Raw genomic sequence first — 21,274 nt, 5'->3', positions numbered from 1 at the left:
CAGCCAAATACGTCATCTAACATTCAAATACAGAAACGCCAACTATTGTTTCTATTTTACCTAAAAAAACAAAACATTATTTATCACCTGAGTGATTATTTTAGAGAATAGAATTATGTCTCACACTTGATCATGTTTAAAACAGTAGCAGGACCTGCCTCGTTTAATTACCTGGTTATCACGGAAAATTGTATGACTTTATTTGACATAACCACGTGAGAGTTGTCTCTCTTCTTCTTACACCGTAACATATTCTAATTAATGTTTTTGCTTTTTACGTCATAGACGTAAATGACTGCCATGGAATTACATTAAATTATTTTACTTATCTACAAAACGTGTGACTATATTTAATGTTACTAAGTGTTGTGCAATACACGATATGGAATCTTGCACGATCATCTACCTTATCGCTGTTACGCACGGTTCACTATTGGAAACAGGTATTTCATTTTTACTGGAAACTCGTCAACTGTTACAAATCATTACAAAGCAAGTCAGGAAGATGCTTTGTAATTTCCCTTTAATCGTTTACTTATATTTTTCAATTTTTATTACCTATAGAACTGTAAATTAAATAAATTAAAGCAACAGAATTGAATAATATTTAATTACATGTATTATAAACCGCATCAAACGCCAAATTTCTAGCAATATATTTGGGAAGTTAGATAAAAAAAATACATTTGATATATATTTATTCAGTCATGAAACGATACATCATGATTCTCACATGTTTCTACTTACAAATACTCTACATCGGAGGGTCTGTTAAGATAATTTGACTTACCGAACAAACAGTGCCAGCCTGATTGGACATTTACAACAGTGTTTCTGCCTCCAGCCCAGCTGATTGTCTTTAAACAGAAGAATCAATGCTTTATATACAAGTTTCTTCTTACCATTTATACGTAAAAGTCACTTGGACGAAGAAGTGTTGATGTGGTTTAATGTGTTACAACAGATTGTGAAAGAGTTGATAAATGAGCACTGCCTATCGAGCTAGCTAGGTGCGGTTACTGTTGTACTATGGCCGATAGAGACCGTACACAAAAATACCATTACAAACGATAGAACCATGTAAATGTAACATACATAAATTGTGGACAAAATCAAACATACATGAATAACTATTTTTGAAACTAATATATATGTACGTTTTGATATGTAACAGTTCAGAATACCTAATGACCAGTTCCTTATAATTATCTAGACCAGTTTTTTTAGCGTTCAGGAGATTTTCTCTTCCGGTTGTGGTCGCCAGAGATGAAGGAATTTATAGAATTAGGATACAATCTTAAAAACATTTAAATTATCACCTGCTTAATGTACAACACTATGTGAACAATTACTCCATGTGACCGTGCGCGTAATTGCATTTTTCATTTTTTAACTTTTTTTTCAACTTTGTGAATTTTCATTCATGGTGTTCCCATAGACTGGCACCTTTACAAATCAGTCACTAAATTATAAATATGAACAACAATACATCTGAAACGATTATTAGCAAACATTATTATTAGTTTGAATTCAGTGCAAACTGGCCATCCTGTTGCATGGAACAATTTTCACTCTGGCGATTATACAATGACCGTTCAAATGTATCCCATACCGTGTACACTCTCTACAATACTTACTGTGGTCAATCTTCGAGCCTGATTCCAGTATCACCATGTGTATTGATGAAAATCGGGGGTCATTACAATAATTCCATCTACAGATAAACTATTTCATTTCAATATAGTTATGTGCTACATTAAGTAAGTATGGTCATCACCGTCCATCGTACTTCGGATGCGGTACCATCTTCGGTATATCAAAACACATTTCAGGTCAAAATATCCTTTAAAATATAGCACAAAATGTAAGCTTTGATGTGCTAATAATACCCACCAGCTTATCGGCTGTTGTGATTAAGTACTGCTTAAAATTTCTTGAAACAATCCTAAAATATCCGGATATTATCGCTTTAAAGTTTAACAATTATATAAGCGAGACTTATATTGATGTCAGTATACAAGCGAGACTTATACTGATGTCAGTATACAAGCGAGACTTATATTGATGTCAGCATACAAGATAAAATCAGATTTATATTAAAATATTATATTCATTTTTTTTTCTACAATTCAGTTGGTAAAAAGAAAGAAAAAAGAACTGAGAGGGGGTTTAACATTAAGTTGAACACCGCTGACGCCGGAGTGCTCACATTATCCGCTAAATAAGCTCGCTAACAAATCTGAACGTAGAGACATCAAAGGTGACACATTTACTAATACTAAACAACAGTAATGATACACATAAAAACGCTATCTCGATAAAAATAATTTCTTTCTATAAATAAATGACGAATTCAGTAAAATTAACAATTAATCTACTGTTAAAGAATCAAGATATTTTCTTTTACACTACCAAAGCTACAATTAGTAAGACGATTTATTTCTCTAAATATACAATCATAACCAACATTATGATTACAGTGGAATTCAATTACTTATACGGGAAGCTGACACGGTTAAATGAATCAGATTACTGGAAAAGCATTTGTTTTAAAATTGTCTTGGTCTTAGTGTGTACCACATATGACAAAACTGATTGAATGAATATAAGTATTGTGTTTATTTACGGTAAAAATGAAGGGCATTTACCATGAATCCATAATACCTGATATGTTTAAAGTCAGACAATACTTGGGTTAATGATTTCGCGACACGTGTATTACCATGACTTGTACAGTACTTTTTACTGTATATAGCTTCACGCGAGAGTGATATCGACTTAAAACATACCAATTGTCATAGCTTAATTTCCATTGTAAACGATGGTCTTTCTCAGTCCGATACTTAATTTATTTGATAATTCGATAAATTTCGTAAAAAAACAGTTAGTAGTGAAAACAGAGATTTGTCAAAATTTCCAGTCAGTTGTGCAAACATTACGATATTGAATTTACATAGATAGTGGGCAGGTGTCGCCCTATCCTATATTTATCAATCACCGATCCTGTATCTATAGGTGTGACGTTTTCGGAGATTATTTTTGAGTTTAAAACAAACATGATCCTTCCTGTTGAGTTTTAGATAGAATGTTTTCCTATTATTTCCCTTCGTGTGTGCACACTTCTGTGTCGGTTACATCCATACATCCTGACGACAATATTCCAGTCTGTAAAACGTGTTAAGTCAGTATAAATTCTCATATTTCGTCAAAATTATTTTTCATTTATTACATCATTTCATAATGGTGGAAGTCGCCAATGCGTGTACAAAGCAGACTGGGAGAGTCTTGCTTCTGTTTCTTTGTGCGACGTATCCCACGTCGTTAAAATGATAAGTGCAGCGAGAAGTGACAGACATGTAGGGTACATTGTGACATTGTTACAGCAGTGAGAGTTGATGGGCAGATAGGGTACATTATGTAACAAGATAAATTACAAATAACAAAATCAAATGCAATATATGTTTTATTAGGTATTTCTCTAAACATCGCACACGACAATGTAAAATTAAGATCTAATGCGACGTTGTTTTTAATAAAATCTTGCAAGTCATCCCAAATTCATTTACCACATCACAATAAAAGTTACACGGTCTCCTGCTCTCCTCTCCATTAAGTCCTTTGAACAGTTGTATCCACATCTGCTATTTAGTGCCAGCTTACCTCTTTATCCCTGTACAAACCATCATTTATCTATTGGTGGAATAGTTCCTTTAATCTGATCCCTCTTACCAGCCCATATAATGTTACTGTCAGTAAGTCTTTTAAACAGTAATCCTTCCTTTAACAGCATTCTTCTTTCCCATTGTTTGATTAATCACTGTTTGCTTCTCATAGTTTTCCTTTTTTTATCAATGTCGACAATGAAATCAACATCTGTCACGGAACTTTTTGATTCCCCTTTTAATCTCCATCTAACATGAAGGTTATACCTCATTACTGATTTTTTTACCCTATCCATACCACTTTAGTTTTAAAGTAATTTACTTTCAACAGCAGTATCATTGCATACTGATACACCACTGGTTCCTCATTTCATATTACAATTTATTTTTTTTTCTTTATGTTATACATATCTAGCTAGGATATCAGTGTGTAACTGTACCACCCACCTGATGTGTCTGGAACATATCTCAGGTAAACTGTTGACATCCTGTGTTTGGCTATAGTTGAATGAAAAATAGTTTATGACAAAACTATGCTCATGTCAATATCTCCCTCTACAAACGGAGGTTTGTTTATTGTGGGTAGGAATTCACTCGATGGAGACTTTATAATTGTATTAATCCATAAAAAGTACAAATGACTACATATTGTTAGGAAGAAGAGAAATTGCGGGCAAGAATCTCCGTTTAAAGACATGGTATTACCAAATTGAAAAAAGGCAATTTGTTAAAATTGTCTTGGTTTAATTAAAATGTCTGAATCTGTTTCTGTAAATAAGCTAACACATCAAAATTGCTATAAAGAAAAATAAACTTTTTATATATTTATATATTAAGCAACAGAATCTATACATCGTTAGTAAATGGTTAGGAGATGTATTTCATGGTACACATATACAGTAATTACTACACATCTCTGATTAATACCAAATCAAAAAATAGATTTTTAAAGGATGAATTACTTATGATAAAATTCAAGGACAATGCTGGAAAATGACAGTAACATCGCATGACTTCTATGTAAAGTGATAAAAGTATTTCAAATCTCTCCTTGAGAAAATAACACTAATATTACATAATTCTGTATCGGAAACACATATATATAATATTATCTGTAAAGAAATAGCATTGATATGGAATCTTTATTTGGATTGAAAAAATACAGATAAGAAAAGTTCAACAAACATATGTAACTCTTTTATCATTAAACAAAATATAGGTCATTACACATGGATCCCTTAACCGTTCTTGTACAAACCTGAGGAAAATGTCATGGACCCAAATGTAAAATCATCCAATCCTTTTTTCAGTATGTATTAATATAAAAATCACAACTCTCAACCCAAACAATTGGTAACAAAGTTTTTGGTAATATGCCATTATATGTATAAGTTGTATAAAATATCACTGACTATATACATAGTACATGTATATACCACCAGAATCCTTCCACGCCATACAAACAGCTGCAAATAATGCAGACAGTAACAATGATAACAACAAATAGAAAATAATTCTTCATTAAAATGGACAATTTTAGTGTGATATTTAAGTCACAACAGTCAGCTGCAGGAACCAATTGTATTCTCAAGTCATGTTCTTTGTTACTGAAACGATATCATTTCATGTTTACTTTGTACAAACTTAGGGCAGAGACAAACGTAACACAAAATGCAATGTGTAATATACATCTCTGTATAGTGAAACAAAAATTCCTTCACTTTCTTCAGATTGGTAATGTCAATAGATTAGGTTTCTAAAAACAAGTTCCCTTTTAACTGCTTTATCTGTGAAATAGAATAAATTTGACATCATATTCAAACCATGCTGACACCAGCTGACCATAATATGAAGATTGTCTTAATATGTCTGAAATGATCAACCCTTTAATGGATATAATCAAAGATCCCTGCCAAGACGGTCTATTTCATCAATCACAAACTCCATGTCTTCTTTTGTGACGTCTAGATTTGACACGATCATTCTAAAGAAGTTGACTGTTTCCCCATCTGGTTGGTAGCCGATAAGCATAGTCCCATTCACCGTCATTCGCTCTTTGATAGTAGGTGCAACCTGAACAGTTAATGAAAACTCGATTAGTCTCGCAATGATATCAGATGAAAAATGATAAATAATCAAACTAACCATAAATATCTAGATTATTGAAAGAATAATTTGGAAACCCATTCTCAAACCTTTAAAGTAGCAAAAAATTGTCCGAGTTTCATCCTCCCCAACTGCAACTCTGCTGAATTTTGATATGACTATTGAAAACTTAAAGAGCTATTTGACATGCATATACCTTGGAACATAAATATCAAGAAAAAAATGTGAAGGGTGATTTGTATTGCTTTGATGTGATCAGTCATAACAGAATTTTTATGATTTATCTAAAGCTTCTCTGACTGTGTAGTATACTCACCTTGGACAGTCTCTGGTTCCACGCTGCGTCCTCAGGTTGGCCACGCATGCTGGGAGGTATATACCAGAAACACACGTTTGAACACTGTGGCTGTAAACAACATTTATTTATGTCTGTATTAAAAGGGCAAAAAATTCAAGTCCTGAGTACTGGGACATGGGAGGGGGTATATACCGGTAATATGTGAGTGTTATGAAGGGACAGGGGTGGGTGGGTTTGGGAAAGGGGGTTAACGATTTAACACTAACTTGTTCAACAGTCCTTTGTTAGAGAAACCATTATACCAAATAATTTGAATGTTTACAGAATACAGACCATCTTGTCCTCCCTGATCAAGACATATGTAAATTATTTTTTCTACATGCATTTGGAAGTTTGAATATTTAATACATTGTTGTTGAAGAATTGAATATAGAATAAAGAATACATACCTTCTTTATCAAAAGTCTAAAGCCATCACGCTCATCAATAAGTTCAGCTAGGTACCTAAAAAACAAATTTTGTTGAGATTAAGATCATTGTAAAATAATGTGAACTTATGTATTACCTAACAGAAGTTATTAAGTCAACTTCAGGTGAATTCAAGAGCCAGGGTGGAATTTCTATCGCGCCAAATGACTGAATTTGGTCAATATCAATATTTGTGTTTTGTAAAAGAGTGGAAATCTGAATACCGAATGGTCTTTGGTTTGTTTTGAAACAATGTTTTATGTTTTGGATCAAATATAAGTTAAAAGTAGGATTTACAGGATTGGCTTTAGCTGAATGGTGTATTGCAAGGCCAATTTATTTCGACGGCTATATAGTGAGTATTTGTTAGCCTCTACATAGAGGCTTGCTGTAGGTGTCACCTTAAAAGCTCTGAGAGCGAGCCCCAAACCCTGGTGATGAACAGTGTCTCATAATTTGAGATATGAAGGTCTTACAGATCCATACACAATGGAACTTTAGTCAAATTTTGATCTATTAAGAGATCTATAAAGTCTTAGCAAAACTTTTATATCAGTTCCCCAACCAGTGTGGGACACCGCCTTTAGAATATTCAATGCCTTAAGGCATTTGGCTTTAATGTATTTTATATGTGGAAGGAACGACAATTTCCTGTTGAATATTACACCTAAGAATTTGGTTTGCTCAAAAACCAGAATGGGTACACCACAAAGAAATAGATTTGAATTGTTGTGTTGGTTCAGCATTTGATAAAACTGCATACAAACTGTTTTTGATTGTGAAAATTTAAAACCATTTTCATCTGCCTAAATTTGTAGTCGATTGAAACATTGTTGTAGTTGTCTTTCGATGGTATTCATATGCTTAGATTGATACCATATAATGAAGTAATCAACATAGAGAGCCCTCCATTGAAGGGGATAATGTTTTGACAATATTGTTAATTTAAAGTTCGAAAAGTGTAACTGAGAGAATGGTGCCTTGTGGTACACCCATTTCCTGCTGATGAACATCAGAAAGGGTTGTTCCATTCCGGACTTTAAATACTCTATCTGATAGAAAATTTGAAATAAAATTTGGTAGATGACCTCTAATACCAGTGAATGTGAGGAAATGGAGCATCATTCACTGTACCAAACACAGTGAATGTAGTACAGTATCTGTAAGGGAATGGCGTATCATTCACTGTACCAAACACAGTGAATGTATTACAGTATTTGTGATAGACTGTAACACCAATCAAGAAGTATAGTAAGTATACTTACCTTCCACAGTCCATGATGTTGTCAATGTCCTTCTCGAATTGAATGTCTCCCTTCGCTTTCCATTGCAGCCAGAGTTTGAGGACATCTACTTTGCGACCACACTGGATCGACTTGTCACCAGTATCATATGACACATCATAGAACTTGTCCTGTTGAAACAGGTAGGTAGCCTGGGCAGAGTGGCACTCGGGTAGGAGATTCTGGAAGACACCATTGGGACATTACAGAAATGTTGTACCTAGAGTATGATAAGCTTTTTGAAACCTCTACCACATAAACAAGGTAAAATGTTAAATTGTGATGCCAAACCAAGGGAGAGGATCTAAAGTACTATACATAGAGCTTGCTGTGTGCTTGGCACCTCAAAAAATTTACCCTGATAGTGACCATATCTCAATTTACTGAGACAAATGTTTCATCTTGTAAGCCTTTTCACATGTTGACACTTCAAGAATGATACATGGAGATAAATATGGATGTTCAACATGGGATATGAACATCTTACATTATGCAGAGTTCAGAGAAACATGTTCTGTGTATAGATAGATGCACACTGGAATATTCCATTTAGAATTTAAACTTCATTTTTTGACAAAGTTCATTACCATAGAAAAGTTGAAGTTTTCCAATAGGATATATGTGACATTATTCATATTGCAATAGGCCTCATTCACGAAATTCTCTACAAACCAACTGATCAAATATTGTTATTACCAGTATCTATATGAATGGGAGTGACTGACCTTGTGTCTGGTGAGGAAAGCTGAACACTGGAGAGGGGCTCCCATCATTTTGTGAGGATTCCATGTCAAAGAGTCAGCCCTGAAAAATATATCTAGGATTTAGCTTTCTGTGTATGAGAATATATCACAAACTGTCCACCTCAGTGCCACATGTAACATCACAGCAAACCCTGTAAATGTAGTTAATGAGGAATCTCATTAGTGAAAAGTATTTAGTTACATACATGTAACAATTTCCATAAATTATGACCAAATATGTAGTTATTCTTCAAATTATATATCAAATAAAATCTGATGTGGGGTATAACATCTACTGAAATACTTTGAAAAATTTACTTACAGAATAAGTGACAAGCACAAATTTCTAACGTATACCAAGTCAGATGAATTGATCTGAACCAGATATGGACAGAAGGATAATACACACTAGCTGACTTCAATCTGAATTATTCATACCTACAATATACCCAATTAGCTAAAGGATATTTGATATTATATAGCACATTAAAATGTCTGGATACTGTGAAGTCTTAGAGCAATTTGTCCTAATACTTGTAATGTCAGACCATTAAACCCACAGAGTGTGTGTCCCTTTATGTTGTTACCAGTAGTTGACCTGTAAATTCCCATCACCATACCTATAATGTTCATCAGACCATTAAACCCACAGAATGTGCCTCCCTATATGTTGTTACCAGTATTTTACCTGTAAATTCCCTTTATCATACCTATAAAGTTTGTGTGACCATTAAACCCACAGAATGTGCCTCCCTATATGTTGTTACCAGTAGTTTACCTGTTAATTCCTTCATAACACCTACAAAGTTTGTCAGACCATTAAACCCACAGAATGTGCCTCCCTATATGTTGTTACCAGTAGTTTACCTGTTAATTCCTTCATAACACCTACAAAGTTTGTCAGACCATTAAACCCACAGAATGTGCCTCCCTATGTGTGGTTACCTGTAGTTTACCTGTTAATTCCTTCATAACACCTACAAAGTTTGTCAGACCATTAAACCCACAGAGTGCGTCTCCCTATGTGTGGTTACCTGTAGTTTACCTGTTAATTCCTTCATAACACCTACAAAGTTTGTCAGACCATTAATCCTACAGATTGTGTCTCTCTACTTGCTGTTACCAGCAGTTTACATATGTACCTGCCGATGCCCTTCATGAGCGACCTGTACTTCCTTGACAGCAGGACTCCACCTCCCCAAGCAGCATCCACATGCATCCAGATGCCAAACTTCTGGCAGACATCAGCAATTTCCTCTAGAGGATCATATGCCCCAAATACGGTCGTCCCGGATGTGGCATTAACCACATAGGGTTCATAGCCCTGTCACACAGGAATAAAGATGTATCAACATCTACTTTTTTCCTAAACAAACACCTGAATAGGCTGTACGATACAGTATCAAGATTTTAATAGATCCAACAATGATAATAGATGAAAAATCAGTCTACTTTATTCACAACTGTATTAAAATTCAGTATAATAATTCTAACTGAGTTTGTACAGTTATATTTTCTGAGTTAGCTGAGATTTCTAAATTTTTCAATGCTATGATAAAGACAGGATTCTACTTTGTTAATTAGCAATAGCTTTTCTATTCAGAAATTAGCAGCAGTTATTGCCCTCTGGTTTCAGCTATAAAACCTTTTTTCTGATTTATTTAAGACTATTCCACTTTAGTGTTAGCTGGGATGATCCACTTTCGTATAAACTCAGGCTTCTTTGTTCAGGATAAATTCAGACTGTTCAGCTCAGCTTTAGAAGTTCTGTAAAAACATCAATAAATATATCAAGGTTGTGTTATATTTTTTCCTTTCTCACCTCTGCCTTCAGTTCAATGATCCTTTCTTCCAGAGCAGATGGTATCATGCGACCCTCCGCATCAGTCTTGACAGGAAATACATTGTCCACTCCTACTCCAATGAAAGCTGCACCTTTCTTCAGGGAGTAGTGGGCCTACAGATAAAGTCATATACAAGGTCATTCTGAGATACACACAGCAGGTGAAATGTAATGAAAGTTTGTGAAAAAAAACAGTAGCTCACCTGTTGTCAGAATATCATTAGTGATATGTATATTATATACATATAGTATGGTAGGTAAGGTAGGCAGGTATGAATATTATGTATACAAGTTTGGAACGTAAGGTAGACAGAGGTCTGATAATTATGTATACCTGTATGGTAAGTAATGAAGACAGGTGTAATAATTATGTACACAGGTCTGGTAAGTAATGTAGATAGGTATGATAATTAGGTATACAGATATGGTAAGTAATGTAGACAGGTATGATAATTATGAACAAAGGTATGGTAAGTAATGTAGACAGGTATGATAATTATGAACAAAGGTATGGTAAGTAATGTAGACAGCTATGATAATTATGAACAAAGGTATGGTAAGTAATGTAGACAGCTATGATAATTATTCATACAGGTAGTTTAGGTAGATAGATATGATAATCATGAATACAGGTAGGTAAACAATGTAGACAGGTGTGATAATTATGTATACAGATATGGTAAGTAATATAGACCGGTGTGATAATTATGTATACAGATATGGTACACTGTAGGTAAGGTTTACAGGTGTTATGATTATGTGTACAGGTATAAAAGGTAATGAAGACAGGTATGATAATTACATAAACAGGTATGTTAGGTAAGCTATACAGGTATGATAATTACATAAACAGGTATGTTAGGTAAGCTATACAGGTATGATAATTACATAAACAGGTATGTTAGGTAAGCTATACAGGTATGATAAACAGGTATGTTAGGCTATACAGGTATGATAATTACATAAACAAGTAAATGATAATTATTCATACAGGTAGGTAAATAATGTAGACAGGTGTGATAATTATGTATACAGATATGGCAGGTCTTTTAGAATCTTACCTTTTCTGATGACAGAATGCACAGTCTTGGTAAACCATGCATACCTGCTCGTTTCACTTCAGGCCATCGCTGATATCTGGCCAAGTTAAGGGCATACATGTTGGACACAGAACCACCTGTACAAAGAAACACCATGATTTGTTTTAGATCAAGTTTTATATATTGTAACACTTGATAACAAAGAAATTATTTCAGTGCTATGCTAGGCATAATAATAACAAAAACCAGCTGATCATGAAAAAGAGACAGAAGCCATCATTGTGGATGAGCAAAGTCCAAACAAAAGTGCATGCTCCAAACACCAACACTATGCTGTGTTAATATCCTGATGTCAAACTAAACCATGCTAAATGTTGGAGGGCTATTTATCCACTTATGCCCAGCAATTATATAAATACAGTTTAAGGTTTAGATGTTTTACAAAGTGCAGCTTTCATTAACCATTTCTGCTAATCAGAACAATGTTGATTCTCCTTCCTTATTCAATATGTGATTCAAAAAAGTTGGTAAAATCCCTCTTTACTCTGGACATGGATTTTCAAAATGTATTCCCCTTTGGAGCAGAGACTCTTTTGACCAAAGAAAGAATCCATTTGTTAGTTTAATAATGCTTCTGACTTTTGAGAGAGAGGTCAAAACATCCCCCTCCCAATTAACAGTGTCATACCTGGACAGAAGATGGCATCTCCATCTTGAAATCCTGCTAGGTCAAGCATTTTCTTCAACACAGTCTTTTCCATCAACGTGAATACAGGTGACACTTCATATGTATACCTGTAACGTAAATCAGGTAAACACAGTCAAGTTTGTTCAATGATATTCCAAGTTCTGTACCCTATAATCTATGTACCCCCATCATCTTAATTCAATAATATCTTGAGTATCTATGCTGTGGTATGCTATTTCCTATGCTGTAGATAGTCTTCTCAAGACATTTCTTGGAAATTCCCTTTTGTCATACATGAGAGTCTTTTGCCTTATCCTAAACAAAAGGTGATGAAAGAGATTGATTTTAATGACTTTACTTAATGTATACTATGAAATATGCTCTGACTAATCACTAACACATCTCTGTTTTAAATCCGAGGGAGCAAAAATGACAATTATGAGAGAAGAAATCTGTAAAAGCTGGTTATGGCACGCAGCGAGAGATACAGGCTGTACCAGTACATACTGACTAGTGTTGAGTGTTTCTGTCAGCCACGCTCCACCCAAACTGTACTGATCTAAACCTCCAAACAGCTGATTGAAGAACCTAGGGTGACCTATATTGAGAAAACAATCACAAAAATATGCCCTGGAAAAAAAAATCTCATTCCAATTAGGAATGAATTACCATGATTGATGGTATTGATTACCAGAACTGTTATATCTCCAATCAGTCCTAAAACTTCAAATTTGAAATACCCTTCATGTAAACATAATTTGCAAACAAATAATAACAAAATGTCTCACAAAAACTTGCATTGATTAAAGCACAGGGGCAAGATCTTAATTAATCTATACAAAGTTACACAGGGGCAACATCTTAATCAGTTTATACAAGGTTACATAGGGGCAACATCTTAATAAGTTTATACAAGGTTACATAGGGGCAATATCTTAATATGTTTATACAAGGTTACATAGGGGCAACATCTTAATAAGTTTATACAAGGTTACACAAGGGCAATATCTTAATAAGTTTATGCAAGGTTACATAGAGGCAATATCTTAATAAGTTTATACAAGGTTACATAGGGGCAACATCTTAATAAGTTTATACAAGGTTACACAAGGGCAATATCTTAATAAGTTTATACAAGGTTACACAGGGGCAACATCTTAATAAGTTTATACAAGGTTACACAGGGGCAAAATCTTAATAAGTTTATACAAGGTTACATAGGGGCAATATCTTAATAAGTTTATACAAGGTTACACAGGGGCAACATCTTAATAAGTTTATAAGTTTATACAAGGTTACATAGGGGCAACATCTTAATAAGTTTATACAAGGTTACTCAGGGGCAAAATCTTAATCAGTTTATACAAGGTTACATAGGGGCAATATCTTAATAAGTTTATACAAGGTTACACAGGGGCAACATCTTAATAAGTTTATACAAGGTTACTCAGGGGCAAAATCTTAATCAGGTTATACAAGGTTACATAGGGGCAATATCTTAATAAGTTTATACAAGGTTACATAGGGGCAACATCTTAATAAGTTTATACAAGGTTACACAGGGGCAAAATCTTAATCCATTTATACAAGGTTACACAGGGGCAACATCTTAATAAGTTTATACAAGGTTACACAGGGGCAACATCTTAATAAGTTTATACAAGGTTACACAGGGGCAACATCTTAATAAGTTTATACAAGGTTACACAGGGGCAAAATCTTAATAAGTTTATACAAGGTTACATAGGGGCAAAATCTTATTCAGTTTATACAAGGTTACATAGGGGCAAAATCTTATTCAGTTTATACAAGGTTACACAGGGGCAAAATCTTAATCCATTTATACAAGGTTACATAGGGGCAATATCTTAATAAGTTTATACAAGGTTACATAGGGGCAATATCTTAATAAGTTTATACAAGGTTACACAGGGGCAACATCTTAATAAGTTTATACAAGGTTACACAGGGGCAAAATCTAAATCAGTTTATACAAGGTTACATAGGGGCAATATCTTAATAAGTTTATACAAGGTTACATAGGGGCAATATCTTAATCAGTTTATACAAGGTTACATAGGGGCAACATCTTAATAAGTTTATACAAGGTTACATAGGGGCAATATCTTAATAAGTTTATACAAGGTTACACAGGGGCAAAATCTAAATCAGTTTATACAAGGTTACATAGGGGCAACATCTTAATACAAGGTTACATAATAAGTTTATACAAGGTTACATAGGGGCAACTTAATAAGTTTATACAAGGTTACATAGGGGCAATATCTTAATAAGTTTATACAAGGTTACACAGGGGCAAAATCTAAATCAGTTTATACAAGGTTACATAGGGGCAATATCTTAATCAGTTTATACAAGGTTACATAGGGGCAACATCTTAATAAGTTTATACAAGGTTACATAGGGGCAAGATCTTAATCAGTTTATACAAGGTTACATAGGGGCAATATCTTAATAAGTTTATACAAGGTTACACAGGGGCAAAATCTAAATCAGTTTATACAAGGTTACACAGGGGCAAAATCTAAATCAGTTTATACAAGGTTACATAGGGGCAATATCTTAATCAGTTTATACAAGGTTACATAGGGGCAATATCTTAATCAGTTTATACAAGGTTACATAGGGGCAATATCTTAATCAGTTTATACAAGGTTACATAGGGGCAATATCTTAATCAGTTTATACAAGGTTACATAGGGGCAATATCTTAATAAGTTTATACAAGGTTACACAGGGGCAACATCTTAACTGATTTAGACAAAGTTATACAGGGGCAAAATCATAAATGATTTAGAAAAAGTTACACAAGGGCAACATCTTAATAAGTTTATACAAAGTTACACAGGGGCAAGATCTTAATATGTTTATACAAGGTTACGCAAGAGGCAAAATCCTAATTGCTTTAGAAAAGGTTACATAAGGACAATACCATAACTGATTTTTACAAAGTTACCTAGGGGCAATACCATAACTGATTTTTACAAAGTTACATAGGGGCAATACCATAACTGATTTTTACAAAGTTACACAGGGGCAATACCATAACTGATTTTTACAAAGTTACACAGGGGCAATACCATAACTGATTTTTACAAAGTTACACAGGGGCAATACCATAACTGATTTTTACAAAGTTCCATAGGGGTAATACCATAACTGATTTTTACAAAGTTACACAGGGGCAATACCATAACTGATTTACACAAGGTCACATAGGAAAACATTATCAATTTATCCAAGGTTTCACTGGGAAAAATCTTAATTTATAAATATAGGTTGTACAGGGGCAAAATCATATATGGTTTATACAAGGTTACAAAGGGGGTATATCTTAATTTATAAAAGGTAACAGAAGGGCATTGTATTCTGAAACTGTGGATGCAGTTACCTTCATCAATGTATTTTGAAACTCGGGATACAGTTACCTTCATCAATGTATTTTGAAACTCGGGATACAGTTACCTTCATCAATGTATTTTGAAACTTGGGATACAGTTACCTTAATCTATGTATTTTGAAATTGGGCATACAGTTACCTTAACCTATGTATTTTGAAATTGGGCATACCGTTACCTTAATCTATGTATTTTGAAATTGGGCATACCGTTACCTTAATCTATGTATTTTGAAATTGGGCATACCGTTACCTTAATCTATGTATTTTGAAATTGGGCATACCGTTACCTTCATCAATGTATTCACATTGGTAAAGTGCAAGTCCTGACTTTCACAATGTTTTTAAGTTTTGTATCCTCGTTCAGGTGTAATGTGGTACATTGATATATGGATCTTAATCAAACTATTTCATGCCAATGGAATCAAAGTTCTTGACATCCAGTTTGATTTTCAACTAGTCAAATAGATTAATGTGTTTGCAATATGCTTAATTGATAAATTGGAGATTTATGTACAAACTTTATCAAATTTCACAAAAAATCACAAATGACCACAAAACTCTCTTCTGTAACACGTGTGATCAGTAATACAAACTAAATGTATTTGCATCCGTCTCCGTTCTACTGGGAAAATGAATGTGCTGATGATATTAATATTTAAATTATTGATGATATACCCACCAGTCTTAACACTATATCTAATGACATCACTGCATATCTCCATCAAGTGTTCATCAGATGTAGGTTTGTTGAGTGACAGATCCATCAGGTTTTCTAGCTCCTTTGGATGCTTGAATTCAACCACTCTACTCTCCCTCTTTGTGGATTCTTCAAGCACTTTAGTGACCATAAGGTTTACAAGAGGTTGAAGAAAACTGTACTCATTTTTTGCAGAGCCGTGTCCATTTTCTGCATAGCTACTTCCATTCTGTATCTTGACACCTTTAGCTGTTCCATTGACGGCATCAGCTACGACACCAGAGTTAGCACTCTTTGAAGATACTAAAATGAAATGTTAAAAAAAAATTAACAAACTTATATTGAATATTTGTGAAATAAAACAAGATCACAAAAATTCAGTAGACACCAGTAAACCTATCAATTTGTTTAACTTTCAATTTGGCCATTTGGTAATTGCTGAGTCATGCTAGTCTACTCTTTATTAGTTAAATGTATCCCTCTCTCTCTGTCACACCTGTTCCTCCTAGTCTGTCATACATGTCTCCCTGTCTGTCAAATGTGTTCCTCCCAGTCTCTCAGACACGTCCTCCCTGTTTTCACAGATGCCCTGCCCTGTCTCCCAACTGTGTCCCTCCCTGACTGTCAGATGTGTCCCTCCCTGTCAACTAGGTCTGCCCCTCCCTGTCAGTCAGTTGTGCCTCTTCCTGTCAGTCAGTTGTTCCCCTCCCTGTTTGTTGAGCCCCTCTCTGTCTGTCACAAGTGTTTCTCCATGTAGTTATTATCACAGATATTCCCCTTTGTCTCGAAATGGATATGTTTTCTTTGTTGTAACAGGTCTTTCTCCCTGTCTCTCACACAGACCTCTGCTCATGTTTTGCAGATATTCCTTTGGGTATCGTTCCATGAATCCAAACACAACAGTATATATTGTACTATCTACTTTCCTACAGACTGTCTACAGAAATAGTCCTGCTTTGAATGCGAGAGGACAAATTACTGTACGGTAAGTACTACAGACTGATAACAACAGGGCCCTATGCTAATTGATCAAAATTCAGTGCTGAAACATGACTTGCTAATAGTAAGTAATGATAAATACTGAGTGACATTTTTTAGTTAACCACCAGTGTATCGATCTCCTACTAAATTGAATATTTATAGAAATAAATAGTGTCTGCTGTTATAAGACTTATCAGCTTTTCAGTGTATCAAAGCAAAAGTCTCCTATTTAAAATCTTCAAACAGTTAAATTAAGAATGGAAACTTCATCATAAAGTTGTTATGCTGATGAAGTATTACTTGCTAACAAAAAAGTTTTTTCTCAATTATTGAAAAAAAAACAAAAAAGAACCAGTTACTTAGTTTTCTGGCTCAAAGCAAAATTAGAATAATGAAATATGACATACACACTAACAAGGGTTTCAACAGTTTTTCTGGGTATCTACATGCACTGAGGCATAGCAAAGTATCCACAAGACTTACACAACCGTATAGGTTAGAAAACAGATAGAGACGCTAAGGTAAAATGTAAGATAGGGACATTGGAGAGGGACATCAGATAAGGAACTACAACACAACCATAAGTTACAGGGACAATGGATAGGGGCATTTGATACTCAATAGACAAATTACACAGGAACACTCAATTAGGTCACTAGATCAAATACTCAATGAGGACACTCAATGACAAATGTATGGCACATTTAATGAATCACTCCATGCAGACACTAGATAAGGACATTAATCAGGATACTCAATGGAGACACATGATAATTAATAAAGACACTCAATTAAGACTATTGTTTGGGACGCACACTGGACACATTTGATTTGATCATTAATTTAGACACTTAATGGAGACAATATGTGTAGACATAAGTAATGGAGATACATGGTAGGGACATTCAATGGAGACTCTTAATAGGGACATTCAATTGAGGCATCTGATTGGGACACTTAATGGTGACAATAGATAGGGACACTCAATTGACACACTTGCTAGGGACACTAAGTGGAGACAATAGATAAGAAGTATCAATATAGACACATGTAAAGGACACAAGATAGGGACATTCAATACGGAGACCTAATATGATAGTGACACTAGATAGGGACATTCAGTAGAGACTTAATAAGGACACTCAATGGAAACACTTGATAGGAACATCAACCTGAGACACTAGATAGGGACACCCAACTGAGAAACTAGATAGAAACACTCAACTAAGACACTAGATAGAGACACTCAACTGAGACACAAAATAGAGACACTCAACTGAGACACTACACAGAGACACCCAACTGAGACACTAGATATAGACACTAGATATAGACACTCAACCGAGACACTAGTTAGACACTCAACTGAGACACTAGACAGAGACACTCAACTGAGACACTAGATAGGGAAACTCAACTGAGACACTAGATATTGACACTCAACTGAGACACTAGATAGAGACACTCAACTGAGACACTTGATAGGGACATCAACCTGAGACACTTGATAGGGACATCAACCTGAGACACTAGATATAGACATCCAACTGAGAAACTAGATAGAAACACTCAACTAAGACACTAGATAGAAACACTGAACTGAGACACAAAAAAGAGACACTCAACTGAGACACTAGACAGAGACACCCAACTGATACACTAGATAGAAACACTAGATATAGAAACTCAACTGAGACACTAGATATAGACACTCAACTGAGACACTAGATAGAAACACTCAACTGAGACACTTGATAGGGACACTCAACTGAAACACTAGATATAGACTATCAACTGATACACAAGACAGAGACACTCAACTGAGACACTAGATAGAAACACTGAACTGAGACACTAGATATGGACACCCAACTGAGACACTAGAGAGACACTCAACAGAGACACTAGATATGGAACCTCAACTGAGACACTAGCTATAGACACTCAACTGAGACACTAGATAGAGTCACTCAACTGAAACACTTGATAGGGACACTCAACTGAAACACTAGATATAGACAATCAACTGATACACAAGATAGAGACACTCAACTGAGACATTAGATAGAGACAATCAATGGAGACACTAGATAGATACACTCAACTGAGACACTTGATAGGGACATCAACCTGAGACACTATATAGGGACACCCAACTGAGAAACTAGATAGAAACACTCAACTAAGACACTAGATGAGACACTCAACTGAGACACAAAATAGAGACACTCCACTGAGACACTAGACTGAGACACCCAACTGATACACTAAACAGACACTCAACTGAGACACTTGATAGAGACACTAGATATAGACACTCAACTGAAACACTAGATATAGACTATCAACTGATACACTAGATAGAAACACTCAACTGAGACACTAGATACGGACACCAAACTGAGACTAGACAGAGACACACAACTGAGACACTAAATAGGGAAACTCTACTGAGACACTAGATATAGACACTCAACTGAGACACTAGATAGAGACACTCAACTGAGACACTAGATAGAGACAATCAACTGATACACAAGATAAAGACACTCAACTGAGACACTAGATAGAGACACTCAACTGAGACATTTGATAGGGACACTCAACTGAGACACTAGATATAGACACTCAACGGAGACACTAGATAGAGACAATCAACTTATACACAAGATAGAGACACCCAACTGAGACACTAGATAGAAACACTAGATATAGACACTCAACTGAGACACTAGATAGAGACACCCAATTGAGACACCAGATAGGGACACCCAACTGAGACACTAGATCTAGACATTCAACTGAGACACTAGATTGAAACACTCAACTGAGACACTAGATAGGGACACCCAACAGAGACACTTGATAAAGACACTCAACTGAGACACTAGATATGGACACCCAACTGAGACACTAAATAGAGACTCTCAACTGAGACTTGTAGGAGGTTATCCCGCTTCCACTTCTCTTGAGCTTACAACTCAATGGCGAGACACAACAAGCCAGCGGAAAAGACAAAAATAAACCCCACAACCAACCAACCAACTTCATAATGTATTGCTAGTAGTCAGATATTCCAACAATTTAGAGGTTTTAAACAAAAATGGGACAACAGTAGTCACGATACTATAAAGAAAACCACATTCTTCCTTCCAGCAATACAATCTCCGTCGGCATACAAGAAAAGAAAAAATCAAATCATGTTTGCTACGTGCAACTCGTGAAAATCGTTCAGGCTTTCAATATATTATAAAAACATCTTAAGCTGACCAATCTTTACACACTGTATCGACTGACCGACCGACGGTCATTAAAAATAGAATGACATACAATACACTAAGACACGGTCACCCAAGCCGGTTCAACATATGTGACTCACGATGACTACAGCCGTTTAACACATTTTAGTTGTAATGCACAGGTCACAACATTTTAAGGATATGTATTAAAATATTGGTCATTGTATGTAAACGTCTACATTTCAAAATGATGTAATACACGTATTTTTGTTATGTAATGACTTCAGTGTAAAAACTGGGAAAAAAAACTAAAAATGCCATAAATATTTGCGTATTTGACAGTAAATTACTTCTTTGTGACGTAAGGGTCATTGGGTCACGTTAGCAGCTGACTGTCGAGAACACGCGGTGATACTACACATCAATAGATAACACGTTTCTGAACAGATAATCGATATGTTTATCAAAGTATTTACTCGTATAAATCATTTTACACAACTTACCGTCGGCAAGAGACATTTTCGTGTCGTCGCCTTGAATTCGTGTCTGACAGTGGAAAGACACGCAACATGCAAGGTGCTCTGATGATTAAACTATACTGGAACACACTAAAAATAGATTCAACATCGTATACGTGTCAAGGTCAAATGTTCATTGAGCTGTTCGTGGTGGAATTTTACTATGGTATTAACGTTTCACATGCGCGCCAACGCCTATTGTGGCAAGTGCGACACAACAGAGACGTATATATGTCTCTGGACACAATCACAAAACTTTATCAGATCTAAACCAAATGTTTCATCTT

At 35.1% G+C, this 21,274-nt stretch overlaps 1 protein-coding gene across 1 annotated transcript; it reads right to left on the bottom strand.

The window, feature by feature from the left end:
- Positions 1-5,528: 5,528 nt before the first annotated feature.
- On the bottom strand, positions 5,529-20,988 carry LOC132560910 (cysteine sulfinic acid decarboxylase-like). Its single transcript, XM_060225615.1, has 12 exons — positions 20,973-20,988; positions 16,232-16,552; positions 12,639-12,729; positions 12,132-12,238; positions 11,465-11,580; positions 10,383-10,517; positions 9,703-9,884; positions 8,543-8,621; positions 7,800-7,999; positions 6,516-6,570; positions 6,085-6,174; positions 5,529-5,735 (listed from the first exon to the last, which is right to left on the bottom strand). The coding sequence occupies exons 1-12, from the start codon at positions 20,986-20,988 to the stop codon at positions 5,562-5,564; spliced, it is 1,566 nt and encodes a 521-aa protein (XP_060081598.1). The 3' UTR covers positions 5,529-5,561.
- Between the last annotated feature and the right edge of the window lie 286 nt (positions 20,989-21,274).

Source organism: Ylistrum balloti, unplaced genomic scaffold, assembly GCF_031769215.1.
Source record: "Ylistrum balloti isolate Yb309-2 unplaced genomic scaffold, AGI_CSIRO_Ybal_v1 Utg371130, whole genome shotgun sequence".
In the NCBI taxonomy this organism is placed as follows: domain Eukaryota; kingdom Metazoa; phylum Mollusca; class Bivalvia; order Pectinida; family Pectinidae; genus Ylistrum; species Ylistrum balloti.
This window is presented reverse-complemented; position numbering and strand designations above follow the sequence as displayed.